Here is a 13,428-nt window from a genome sequence, read left to right as displayed (position 1 = left end):
TTGGTCCAGAATGATAAGGAGGAAGCCGGAGTCTGTGCTCAAAGTTGGTTCCTCGAGAAGACTGTTTCCATCAGCTTTTCAAGAAGCTTTTTCAAGGACTTTTATACTGGACTTAAGGGATGATAATCATGAATTTCTCTGCCCAGAATTTAAGAATATATGTTGTAGAGCAGTTTAGGATCAAGAATCATCCAGAAAGGTGGTGTAATGAAGAAGTTATGATGCTGCAAATATGATCAGAGGATAAGGAAAATCTGGAATTTCTGACAAGTCTTTATGCGAAGCATTTTCAAGACCGTTGTTGGGCCACGTTTCAAGAAGCTTTCTAGAAGGTTTTTGCACGGTTTTAAAGGGTGACATCATAAGTATTATGTGTCAGAATATCACCTTCGAATCTGCTGGGAACCCTTGTCAAACATGGAGAGGGAAATCAGTCCTAGTTGAGGAAGGAAAGTGAATTAAAGGCTATATTTTCTGAAGATATTCTTGGCAGATTTTGGGACGAATTTTATTGGATTTTTGGCTGCATTATACTTATCAAGAGACTATTAGAAAGACTTAAGGAAGGTTCAGAAGATTGTGGGGCAACCAAGCAAGTGGAATTGGAGAAGAATAAGGAGAACTCAACCCGGTTTTGAAGAGAAAAGTTAGGGGTTTGTAAACAATAAAAGAGGAGTCTTCTTAGCGTCATTGGCAGACCATACCATACAGATTTCATGCCTCAAAAGAACCCTAGCTCTCTGATTTTCGAAGCTCCATACAAGCATAAGGAAAAGAAGCCACCAAAGTCGCCATCTGCCACCACCGTGACCATCCATCTTCAAGCAACATCCACCGTGCCTCTTCACTCTCTTTTTCTGCGACTTTGCCCTTTTATTTTCAATATGTTACTGTGTGTTTACCTTAGAACAATGAGTAGCTAAATACTTTTGTGTTAGGGGCTAGTTTGAAGCCCTAAACTATGGTTCAAGTTTCATAATAAATTTCTATGTTTTAGTTACTTTGTCGATGAGATTGTTCTTTGGTTCTGGATTAGATGAGTCTTTTATATGTATGTTTTATGTGGTTGCAAACATATAGGATATGCATGTAATTGGTGCTAGGTTAAATAGCAATTCACCTAATAGTTTTGTGATTTTAACCGAAGTAGTAAAACCTCTCGCCTAGGTGTGTACCAAAGATGAGGAATGCAACTAGACACGCTTGTTGTACTAGTTTGTACACTTAGATTGACATCCTTCCATATGTGCTTAATGCTTTAGAACCTGCTAAATGTAGGAGCTGCTTGTGATCTCTATGTTGCATGTTTTCAAAAGGTTCTAATAACGGCGCTTGTTCTTGTTAGAACATTATAGGGAAGTAATATAAGGTATTTAGCTTGCTTCTAGCTTTGTAACTTGATCAATCTCTCTCTCATGACTTAGTAATAAACATAGGAAGAAAAATTGGAACTTGGATTGTGTTTAGTGGTGGATAATGAACTCCTAACTACTCATCATCATATTCACAAACTTTACTTTAGTTTCATCTTTTGTTCTTACTTTATTTTCAGCATAATTAATCAACAATTCCCGCCAATTGTGTTTTTAAATTTGTTTTATTATAGTTTCTAGTTTTCTTTGTTTTCTAGGTTACATAAATTGAAGGTGAACCCTTGATCCTTGGCGTAGAACGATCCCTTACTTTCACTACTACAACTTGACAACAAAAGGGTTTTAAATTGTGTGCTATTTTTAGCAGAGCATCATCTGCTCAAGAGCAGCAATAGAATTCTCTCTATACAATTCAACAAAATCCAAGCCAAACAAAAAATGTCAGAATCAATATTTCTACTCTTCAAACAGTTCTTAAACAATCAAATTTCCAATTCCAGATTCCAAATTTTTCAGCTCAAAAAATATAAATTATTAAATTTTATGAACCAAACAAGCCAAACCGGCGGTGCGATCAAACAAGTAAACCAGAATCCTCTGCGAGTAAATCGAATTGGAGGTTTCAAGCTGAGTAAATCAAATTAGAGGTTTCAATCGATTCTACTGCTACTCCTACCTCATCTTTTCATATCCTAATTCGAAGAAACATAAACGAAGGTAGCAAATTGGGGTAAGGGCTTACCTTACCGACCTCCATTGGAGCCAGATTCAAGCTGCGTGCTACTGCTTCGGAAATTTTGCAATGCGTTTTGGATCTGTCGCTGGAGCTTTTAGGGTTTCTGATTTGGGTTTGGGCGTTTTGCATTTTTCGTTTTGGGCGTTCTGATTTCAGGTTTGGGTTGTTGAGGATTATGTCAGTGGCATGAGCGTAAATTATAATAAAAACTGAGCATTTTAGTCATTTTCTATCAAAATTTGAAGCCAGGCCTGCTTCATCTGGTTTTGGGCCTGAGCTTATGTCCTTATTTGTATAAAACAAATTGAAGGTGGGTTTTCTGTGTTTATATCTTTGGTCAGGTGCTACTGTGTAATTTTCTATATATTATATTTTCTTATGAAATAGAAGTCAAAGACTCAAAAACAGGTCTTCATTTATTCATTGTTTTCTCTTATGCTGTAATCTCCACATTTCTTTTCTCAATTAAAGTTTTATTTATCTAATTTTAAGGAGATTAGTCTTTTTTTCATCAATAAATTTTTATTGTCTCCCAATAAAATAAAATTTTATTTGAGGAGAGGGGGGAATAAAAGTTTATTGGGGGTAATAAAAGCCTATTGGGGACAATAAAAGTCTTCAGTGACTTATGAGATCTCCGAAAACCTCTTTGGATACCTCTAGTAACCGGATGCCAGAGTTCGACGAAGTCTCCGATGACTTTTCTCTATTCCACTCTCTCCCTATGTGACAAAGGAATTGAGGGCAAAATTGTCCTAAAAAAAATTAATTGGGTATTAGGGCAAAAAATATGTAATTTGTTGGGTAAGTGGATCATCTTATAAGATGTTGGGGTAAATAGAATTAAGGGTTTTTGTCCATTCACCCCATTTTTAGATATTTTTTCTCCACTTACCCCATTAAGTTTTTTTTATTCCCTCTTGCTCAAAACACTCTAAGGACGCATTCCCTAATACCCCATTAAGATTTTTTTTTGTTTTTGAATTTTTTTTAATACCATTTTACCTTCACCCCTTTGTTATTTAGAGAGAGAAAAAAAATGGAAGAGAGAGAAACCATAGAAGACTTCACCGGAGTCCGGTCACCGGCCGCCGGAGTCTGGCCAACTTTTTCCGGATTCCGGTCACCTGCTGCCGCCCACCGGAAATGGTTTTTTTGACCCCAATAGACATCTATTGCCCCCTAATAGAGGGTCTATTACTAATGAACTCTCAAGAATTCAACCAATTACCAATGAAAAAGTAGAAGCAGAAAGAGCTGAACCAAATCAAAGCAAGCAAGAACCAACCCAGAAAGCCAAAATGTCAATTTCACATCCACAACCAAATTCCAAATCACCATCCCAAAAAAATCCCCACCTGTATAACAAACCACCTAAACTAATAAGCAGCCACAACGGCAAACCCCACGGGCACTCTGGCAGACGTTGCCGAGATCTATCATCCCCGTCCGCCGTTTTATCAATCGAGCTCTCATTGCTCCTCTCATTCAGCAACCAAATCACCTTAGGCATCAATTCCACCACCAAAACATCACCAGATTTCTCGTTGTAATCGGAATGAGCATATGAGATTCCAGAAACGCCCGGTCGGCTGCGGTTGCGAGGTGAGCTTCGTTGATGTTAGATTAAGGTTTCGAGGAAGGAGAGGCTCCAGTAAGGCTTTCATGAAGACGTTGCTGCTCTGTGACGATGGGCACCAGAAATTGTCCATTTGAAACTCCAGTCTCTGACATGCTACCGCGTCCCCAGAGCTTTAGGTCTCTGAACGACTCGCTCCGGCGAGGATGGGAATTTGAGGAACTGGACGTGGTGTTTGCAGAGAGATAGAAGAGAGAGAGCGATATGAAATTGGGGAGAGAGAGAGAGAGAGAGAGAGAGAGAGAGAGAGGACAGAGCGCGATCTGAAAGAGGAGAGAGATGAGGGAATAAACAATTTGGTTAAGGGTAAAATTGTTATTTTGCTTGAAATTGGGTAAGTGAGAATAAAAATTTGTTGCTGGGGTAAGTGAGACACTTTTAATTGATTTTGGTGCTTTGGGTCAAGAAACCTAGAATTAAAGTAGTTGAAATTTGGGTAAATAGACATTTTCCTTTTCTTTTTTTTTTTGTTCGTCAACAGTATGTTTTTTTCGTTGACAGTACCTTTTTAATTAATGACAATAGCTATTTTGACATAGTGGCATTTTCATAAAGGGTGACGCTATTTTCACCCTACCAAATGCTTTGTTCACGCTACAATTAAACTTTTATCTTGAAACTTTCAATTTCACCCTCAAATAATTTAGAAAAAAAATATCACCATTGAAAATTTAAACTAGAAACGGTAAAAGAAAAAAAAATAAGCATACCATTATGCTGCAACCCCACGCTTTCTAGGTTTTTTTTACTCTTTCGTTTTTTTCCTCTTCTCTATCATCTCCCTTCATTAGCTACTATGACGTAGAATCAAACACGAGTTCGATTAAGTAGAACTAAATAATACTAACCAACAATTCTTTTCACTTATTGCTATAGCTTGAAAATTTCGTTTAACAAATTGTTTGGTACTAGCGATGAAGAAGCTGAGATGATAATTTTTTTAATTTTTTAATTTTTTTGGTATAGAAAGTTGAGATGATAATAGGGATGTCTGGGTGAAGTTTTATTTACTACAATTATTTTTTATGTTAATAATTGTAGTTAAGGACAATTTTGAGATTTTTATACAAAAATTTCACTGTAGGGTGAACAAAGTATTTATTAGGGTGGAAATAGTCTTACCCTTTCATAAATGATGAAGATAAAAAATGCGATGGTATTTTTGTAAATATTGATATTTTTTTTAATATATTTTGGTGGCTTTATGAGAGATAAAAATGCTATGTGGCCTTATCCTCAAGTTAGTAAAATGACCTTATATGTCATTGTCCCTTAAAATTTTAAGTTTGATGGAAACTTTGTTACTTTCAATTCATGAAAATTTAGAATGTCGGTTGAATTTTAATAAATATCAGTCAATATTAGTACTTAAATACTACTTTAAAATATACTTTTGCTTATGGTCAAAGAATTACAAAAAATTCAATAATTTTATAGAAATTTAAACCCCTTCTTTCGTAACCTACACAATAGAAGGAAAATAATGTTCTAACTTCAAAGGAAAAATAAAGGATTCAATTTTTTTTTTTATAAGAAGAAACTTCATTAATAATGAACTGGTTACAATGATTTTGGACAACATCTCTTACACAAATATGACCACTAGACTTCACACTGGAACTCTAAAATGACCGACTAAAGGAGCCAACGAGGCTCCAACTAAAATAAAACTTACACAACAACTAAATGACAAGGACAACATGCGCAGAAGCAGTGAAGCTTTGACACTCAACTTTGTCAACACTAAAGGATTCCAATTTGCTCACCATTTTTATTTTGTGGTGATATCACCACCCAATTAAAATTTGCCACGTCATATAAAAATTAATTTAATACTTAAAATTTATTTTTTTAATAAAACATCATGATTAACATAATTAGTTTTATAACACATGACAGTTTTATACTGAGTGTTGGTATCACCACCAAAGTATTGGTGGTGAGCAAATTTGAATCCCCAAAAAAAAAAAATCTACTAAAGTCGATTGGTGATCTTTTGGCACACGGCTTGCAACACGTTGCATCTCACGATTCACGGTTCCAAGTAGTGATGTTAAGGGTGGGAGCAGAAAACAGAAGAGTAGTCATAGTTGAAATAGTTTGGTTCTCCAAAGTTCAAACTTTTCCTATTCAAATTGGATCCCAACTGCAACATATATGTTTACCCAGCCTAACAACCATCGTTGGGGTGGTGGCGCAGTTGGCTAGCGCGTAGGTCTCATAGCTAAAAGAGTGAGTTATCCTGAGGTCGAGAGTTCGAGCCTCTCTCACCCCAATCTTTTTTTTTTCCCCTATTGATTGCACAATTTTTTCCAGGCAAGATTATAGTGAACTTGCAACTCCAATTTGAGAGGATTGATACTCTTGATTTTTGAAGGTGCACGGAGTCATGACAGAAGCATGCACCAACTGAAAACAATCCTCTAAAATTGCATGTTAGAGGCAAAGAGTATTAATCTTGTTTCAAGTTGGTAACTAATTAAGCAAACAATAAGCTAATGGGTAGCATAGCAACAAGGTGGAGGCTTCTGAGCGGCGAGAACGAGTGGGCGGGTTTATTGGATCCTCTCGATATAGATCTCCGCCGCTACATCATTCACTATGGTGAAAGGGCCGGAGCCATAGGCGATGGCTTCATCAAGGAAACAAAATCAAGCAACTGTGGACTTCCGCGATATGCAAAGAGCCAATTCTTCACCAAGGTGGGTTTGGAGAACTACAACCCTTATAAGTACGTGGTGAAGAAGTATTTGTATGCAGCAACAATGTTATCTCCCGGCAGATCGAACTGGTTGGCTTATGTTGCGGTGGCAACGGATGAGGGAAAGGAAGTGTTGGGGAGGAGGGACATTTTGATTTCATGGAGAGGAACTGTGCTGGACGAAGAGGCCGGAATTGATTTGTTGTTCGATTTAGTCTCGGCTTCTGATATTCTGGGAAGTGAGAGTGGAGCTAAGGTGCACCATGGTTGGCATTCCTATTACACTAATGTGGACCCTGTTTCTCCATACACTAAAACTAGTTGTAGAGACCAGGTACGCATGAAATGAATTAATCACATATCTAGGTACATGTAGCAGTAATCATTTAAGAAGATATGATTACAGCTTCACAAATTAAACACTCTTTTCATTTGGCCGATTAATGTTAAGTGATCTTTTTTCTTATCCCATCTAGATCTCACTTCATGTGATAGATCATATAGCATAGGCACATCATTTAATAATAAAATCTGATAAGATTTCTGTACTACATGGCTGCCACATAAATTTAGAGTCGGTCTGATGCAAAAAAAAAAAAAAAAAAAAATTTCATCCAGCAGTATTCTTTTGGTCCACCCCGCAACATGGCTGAGCTAGAACTGTTTATTATTTATGCTACCTGCCCTTCAAATATATATAGTCTACACAATATCAGCTATTGGTGCTGATCAACAACGATCATGATCCTTTTGTTGTTTCAGTTCAATAGAAAGTATTTTATTTGCTTGTGTAATTGTTACGAAATCGATCACAACTAACTAATCTATCATATGCTGTTCAAAGAATCTAACAAGTTTATACTCTTCTTCCAGGTTTTAGCTACAATTAGAGAAGTAGTGGACCAATACAAGGATGAGGAAATAAGCGTAACTGTCACTGGCTACAGCATGGGTGCTGCATTTGCAATCTTGAATGCAACGGACATTGTTTACAATAGATACAATGTGCCTACTGCATATCCAGATAAAGCCTGCCTTGTTACATCCATTGTGTTCGCTAGCCCTCGTCTCGGAGACGAAGGATTCAGAAAAGTATTCAGTAGTCTCGAAAACCTTCATGTCTTACGCATCACAAATCTCCACGATGTTATAACTATTCTACCGCCATCAAGCAGTTATGTTCACGTTGGAAAAGAGTTGGAAATCGACACTCTCAAATCTCCCTACTTGAAGGATGCATCGCAGTCCCTACACAATTTGGAAGTTTACCTTCATGGAGTTGCAGGAACACAAGGGATAAATGGTTTCAAATTGGAGGTTTATCGTGATCTTGCATTAGTGAACAAAAAGCTGGATGGTCTAAACGACGAACATAATGTAGTTGCTAATTGGTGGACAGAGAAGAACAAGTCTATGGTTCAAATGGATAATGGCTCCTGGGTTTTGATGGATCGTGAGAAAGATGATGATAATTGACCAGTCTGAAAGAGGTAGTCTATTAGTAAAGTTTACCAATGGTATTGTATGCGGCCTTTCATGTGTTCGTGCTTAGTTGTTTGGGATCAATGTCCTTCCCATGCCAATTCCAGCAAGAAAATATATATTGGATGATTCTCGCTCATTCCACTATTTGGGAACGTTTGAATTGTTGATGACGAAATATAAGCGCACAAATGTGAATTGTACTACAACTAGAATCAGAGATAGTTCGAGTCTTCAATATATAAATTATCATCTGTAACTCTGGCAACATTTCAATGTGTATTCACTGATCGAATTGCTATTTGTATTTTCAAAATATAACAAATGTACATGAAGAATTTCGTAAAACTTGGTGGCGTAAGTACTTGATTGGCGTTATCAAAGGTCGGTGTGACTTGGTGGTGTGGAGGTAGGTGTAGAGATAATGAAAAGGCCATGGCAGCGTGAGAAGTTATTAAAAAAAAAAAAAACGAAACAAATGGAGAGATAGAGAGTTAAATCTTAAAGTCTCTAATGACACGTTTTACTCAAGTATGAGAAATTGAGAATTGAAGAATTGATTCCACCAGATGAATTCTCTTGATTTTATTAACATACGTATATGGGTATGTATAAGAATGAGTGCGGATCCCATATCAATGTTATGAATCGATTCCTAAATATCTAGGAAATTGATAACTAATGGGAAAGTAGGAATGATCCACGAGATTGAAATTTTTCTAACAAAAATATTCTCAGGTATTTTCATTAACACAATATAACTATCTTCTCTATTTACATAAAATTTGTTATTTATTTTTATTATTACCACTACCACTACTACTACTACTATTATTATTATTATTATTATTATTATTACCACTACTACTATTATTATTATTATTATTATTATTATTATTATCATCATCTTTATTGACACATGTAATGCATGTATGAAAAGTTTGATTTTTATTTTTACTTTTTGGAGGAAAAAAGTGGGAAGTTATATTTGTAAAAAGTGAGATTGAAAGTTATTCTTGACGGTTTTCTTCTTTTTCTGAATTTTTATTTTTAAGTTATTATTTTGCTATTTACCATAATATCTTGCATATATTAAAAACTATTTTATATTAACCTTATGATGTAAGGATATTTATGTTATTTCACACTCACTTTGGTTGACAAAGTGAGTTCTCTTAATAATAGTAGTATTGTTCAAGTAAACCCTAATTTGTGTTTGGCCCACACTCTAGGTTACTTGCTCTAGTGGTAATAGGATTAGATTAGAAGGATCTAGATTCCTATTTAATGTACGATTACTTTCCTTGTATGATTGAGATTCTATACAATGTAAGAGGCCCCTATTATCAATGAGAACACACAGCAAATTCCTCTCAAATTCAGTTTCTCTACAACACGTTATCAGCACGAATAGAGGTGGTAAACGGGCCACTAAGCACGAGCACGGCACGGGCCCGGCACGCTTAAAAGCGGCCCGGCACGGCCCAAGCCCATTAGTGGCTCGGCACGACTCGAGCACGTTAGATTAACGGGTCGGGTTGGGCCTAAGTATATTGGCCCATTGGCCCGGCAAGGCCCGAACACGACATATTGTGGGCCGGCCCGTTACAAACACAAAATTTCATTTTATTTTTAAAAATATTAAAAAACTATAATGATGAGATTTGAATATGAGACATTTTTATTTAAAATCTCAAGACAATTCCACCAATGCTTTCTTTTATATTGTCAAAATAATGAAACAAAACATTATATCCTTATTTTGACATAAGTATTTTTTCTAAATATTAAATATATGTTTATTAATAAAGACTAATCCCATAATGATACAACTATAGAATGAAGGAAAGAATAATAGATACTAAATCTTCATTATATTAATAAAGATTAATCTCACAATAATATACTAAAAACAATATATTTTGAGTTTTTTTTCTTCTTTCTTTTTTATAGTGGAATATAAAAAATTATTAGAAATCTAATCTTAAAAAGCTAAGATTAAGAAAAAAGTTGTAGAGCTTAATTTATTTTAATTTTCTAAATAGTTAAATAAAAGTAATTTTTATTTGTTCAAATTAAGATTTTAAAATCATGTTTTATAGTGGGTAGGCACGAGCACGGGCCGGCACGATATGGGATCGGGCCATGGGCCGGGCTTAATATTTAAGTAAATGGGCCGGCACGAGCCCGGCACGATAATTACTGGGCTGGCCCAAGCACGGCACGAAGCACGACTAGGCCACCTTAAAATGGGCCGACTCAGCTCGTTTGCCACCTCGAAGCACGAAGTTCTAACCCTGAAACCCTAAATTCGTAGCCTTCAAATCCCAGAAATATCCGACGCCCACCTTGAAGCACTCACCTCCAGAAGCCCAGAACCGGCGGCGCTGCCCCCAGAACCGGCCGGAATCAACCTGAACCGGCCACCGAAAGTGACCAAACTGGCCTCTAAGAAGAATCTGAAAATCTTCTGCTTGGTTCGCCATCTTTCCGTCCACCCTTCACGGCCACCTTTTGTCACAAGCTGCATCTCGCCCCAGATTCCGGGAACCGGAAAAATCATCAACTGAACCGGCCTAGAAAGGCCCGAATCGCCCGCCTGAATCCGCTGCACCTTTGAACCGCCGTCTGCCTCTCTAGCCACTACCCAAAGTCAGCAGAAGCCCTAAGCCCAGAAGCATAGAAGCGACTCAACCCAAAGTCAGAAGCCCAGAGGCCCAGCAACCTGAAGCCCGCTGACGTTAGCCCTACGTCACCTGCCACATCAGCATCCACGCAGGCACACAGTCAGCCTGCCACGTCAGCAACGCCTGTCAACCCTCCGGTTTACGACCAGTAAATGCCGGTCAACACTTTTCAGGCGACTTCCGGCCACTTTTCTGGCCAACTTTTCCAGTCAAGATTTCGGGCAATTTTTCAAGGTAAACTTTTCTAAAAGTTCTCGTTTTTGAAGTTTTTATTACTTTTCTCTTCTTTTTATCGGGGACTTCCAACATCCCTTCTTCTACCCCTCTTTCTTCTTCATAAGGGAGACCAAAAAGCCTAACTGTGGGGGTTCGTGCTCACTCCAAGCTTGGAGCTTGTAGAGTCCTCCAAACTTAGAGTTTGTTGAGAAGAAAATGATCGACCACATACATCGTTGTTTCGATCTAATCCAAAACCCCTCTTGGAATCGGATTTTCTTGGAAGCGATTATGCTAAGAAAATCCCTAATTTCTTGGAAGCGACTATGCTCAGAAATTTTATAGTTTTTCGTGGTAGCCCTTTTTCGCTCCGAAACTAATCCTATTTTCTTGTTGTTTTTCAGGATGAGTAACCTGAACAAGTTGAGCTTTGCTCCGCTAGAGACAACAGGCGCAGGATACCACAAGTGGGTCCGTGATGTGTGCCAGCATCTTAAGGCTGATGGGATCCTGAGTACGATCCAAGAGCCAAGTCAGGATGTGCTTACTCCTCAACAAGCTGCTGCTTTTGAAGCAAATAGAGCTAAGAGAGAGGCGAATGAATCTAAAGCCATCATTCTCATGACAAGGCACATGAATGACGCACTCCCAAATGAGTACCTCAATGAGGAAGACCCAAGAAAACTATGGGTGAAACTCGAGCAACGTTTTGGCAACGTCCGTGATTCCCTGCTTCCAGACTTAGAAGTGAGATGGCATAGCCTCCGCTTCTGTGATTTCAAGTCTGTACTTGACTACAATTCTGAAGCACTTCATATCAAGTCTATGATGGAATTCTGTGGACAGAAAATCACTGATACGATGTTGTTTGAAAAGACTCTCTCCACCTTCCCCATCTCTGCATTGATGATAGCCAAGAACTATCGGATTGATGTCAATGCTAGATGCATCACAAGATTTCATGAGCTAACTGGTGCCATGAACGTAGCTGAAAAGCACGACAACATACTTGTGAAGACTATAACTCTAGACCCGTGGGAACCAAGTCAAATCCGGAGTCTAATTATAGTCGCGCCTCCAAGGGAGGATGCAAGGAGCGAACCCTAAGAGTAGGGATAATCCTGGACGTTCTGGTCCATATTCTCGCCCTAAAGAAGAAGGAAACCGCCAAGATAGGCGTGCACGGAACCGTGGAGGTAAACTTGTGAGGAGAGAGAGAGGCCAAGCCTCTAGTTATGGTGGTGACGCCACCAAAGACAATAACCGTCTTCATAGCGCTCCCAAAGCGCCTCGATCAAGGGAACCTGACCATATTGATGCTTGTCTCAGATGTGGACTACCTGGACATTGGGCAAGGGCGTGTAAAGCATCCTAAAATGTTGCAAACTCATACAAAATGTATCCTGAAGCAAGGGAGGCAAATTACATGGAACAAGATCTAAGGGTGGAAGACTACAAGGATCAAGACCCAAAAACTGGCGATTTTGATTAAGTTTTTTTATTTGTCAAGAGATGTAGGCAATTGCCATATTATTATAGTAGATGCCAATGGTATTAGTCTTTCTTCAAAGAGGCATACTCAATGTAAATGTGATGTCTAGGAAGGTTTTGAGATAAGTGATACTTAAGCAAGCTTTGCTCCACCGGCATCTCTCTATTCACCTGGTCACATTTACATTGAAATTACCTAAAGGAGTTAGACAACTACCATTGTTTTGCATTAGCTAGCTTATTGGATTAGATTCTTTTTTGTTAAAGAAATGATGATGTAATTCTGTTTGGCTTATTAATAAAAGTTGAGTGTTTTTCTTTATGACTCCTTTTTTTTTTTTTTTTTTTTAATTATGAGCTTTTCTTTTAGGAATGGATGAATTACAATGTCTCACGGATAGTGCGACTACGCACACCATTATACGACATAGGCAATTATTCTTAGAGATGTTGCATACATATTTCTCTGTGACTACGATGGCTGGGCCATCAAGTTTAGTTCAAGGACATGGAATGGCCCAATTCCTATTACCAAATGGCACCTTGATTAAAGTCACTGAAGCTCTCTACGCACCCAAGGCAAATCGAACCTTATTGAGTTTTAAAGATATAAGAGCCAACGGATTCCATGCGGAAACGCATAATGAGAACGGAAAAGAGTTCCTTTGCATTACCTCTAATGATTGCGGATGAAAGCGCATCTTATATAAGCTTATGTGTCAATCTAGTGGACTTTATGTCACTACAATTCGACCAATTGAATCCAATAATGTCATAAGAGAAGATCTCTTGGATTCAGACACATATTGGCTTTGGCATGACCGACTAGGACATCCTAGTCGTGATATGCTGCTCCGTATACTAAAGAATTCACACGGACATCCATTCTTCAGAGTGAGAAGAAGCAAGAATCGAAAATTGATTCCTGGACTTAGCAAGACCGCAACAATTGCAGCTTCTGGCACTGCAGCCGTCTTGGGGCACCATAAGGCTACCCAAGTCCCATGTGATGACGCCATCAATGGGGCCAACCATGAGCATGACGCCATGGTTGCCTCTCCTAGTGGCCATGATGCCACACACACCAATTTCCATGGCTCTAA

General features: G+C 38.1%; 1 protein-coding gene and 1 non-coding gene across 2 annotated transcripts; both read left to right on the top strand.

The window, feature by feature from the left end:
* Positions 1-5,933: 5,933 nt before the first annotated feature.
* TRNAM-CAU lies at positions 5,934-6,023 on the top strand. The gene is given in 2 exon segments: positions 5,934-5,971; positions 5,988-6,023. It is a non-coding gene; the product is annotated as a tRNA-Met (tRNA).
* A 223-nt stretch (positions 6,024-6,246) lies between these two features.
* LOC112177596 (phospholipase A1-IIgamma) lies at positions 6,247-8,191 on the top strand. Its single transcript, XM_024315878.2, has 2 exons — positions 6,247-6,783; positions 7,323-8,191. The coding sequence occupies exons 1-2, from the start codon at positions 6,247-6,249 to the stop codon at positions 7,923-7,925; spliced, it is 1,140 nt and encodes a 379-aa protein (XP_024171646.1). The 3' UTR covers positions 7,926-8,191.
* The last annotated feature ends 5,237 nt before the right edge of the window (positions 8,192-13,428 follow it).

This window comes from Rosa chinensis, chromosome 7, assembly GCF_002994745.2.
Source record: "Rosa chinensis cultivar Old Blush chromosome 7, RchiOBHm-V2, whole genome shotgun sequence".
NCBI classification, from domain to species: domain Eukaryota; kingdom Viridiplantae; phylum Streptophyta; class Magnoliopsida; order Rosales; family Rosaceae; genus Rosa; species Rosa chinensis.
The sequence above is the reverse complement of the archived record's forward strand: the minus strand, read 5'-3'. Positions and strand labels throughout refer to the sequence as shown.

Excerpts from the sequence above, each read along its gene's own strand:
- LOC112177596 (XM_024315878.2), top strand. The coding sequence starts at position 6,247 with ATGGGTAGCATAGCAACAAGGTGGAGGCTTCTGAGCGGCGAGAACGAG. Across the intron at positions 6,784-7,322 it reads AAACTAGTTGTAGAGACCAG|GTTTTAGCTACAATTAGAGA; the intron begins GTACGCATGAAA and ends CTCTTCTTCCAG.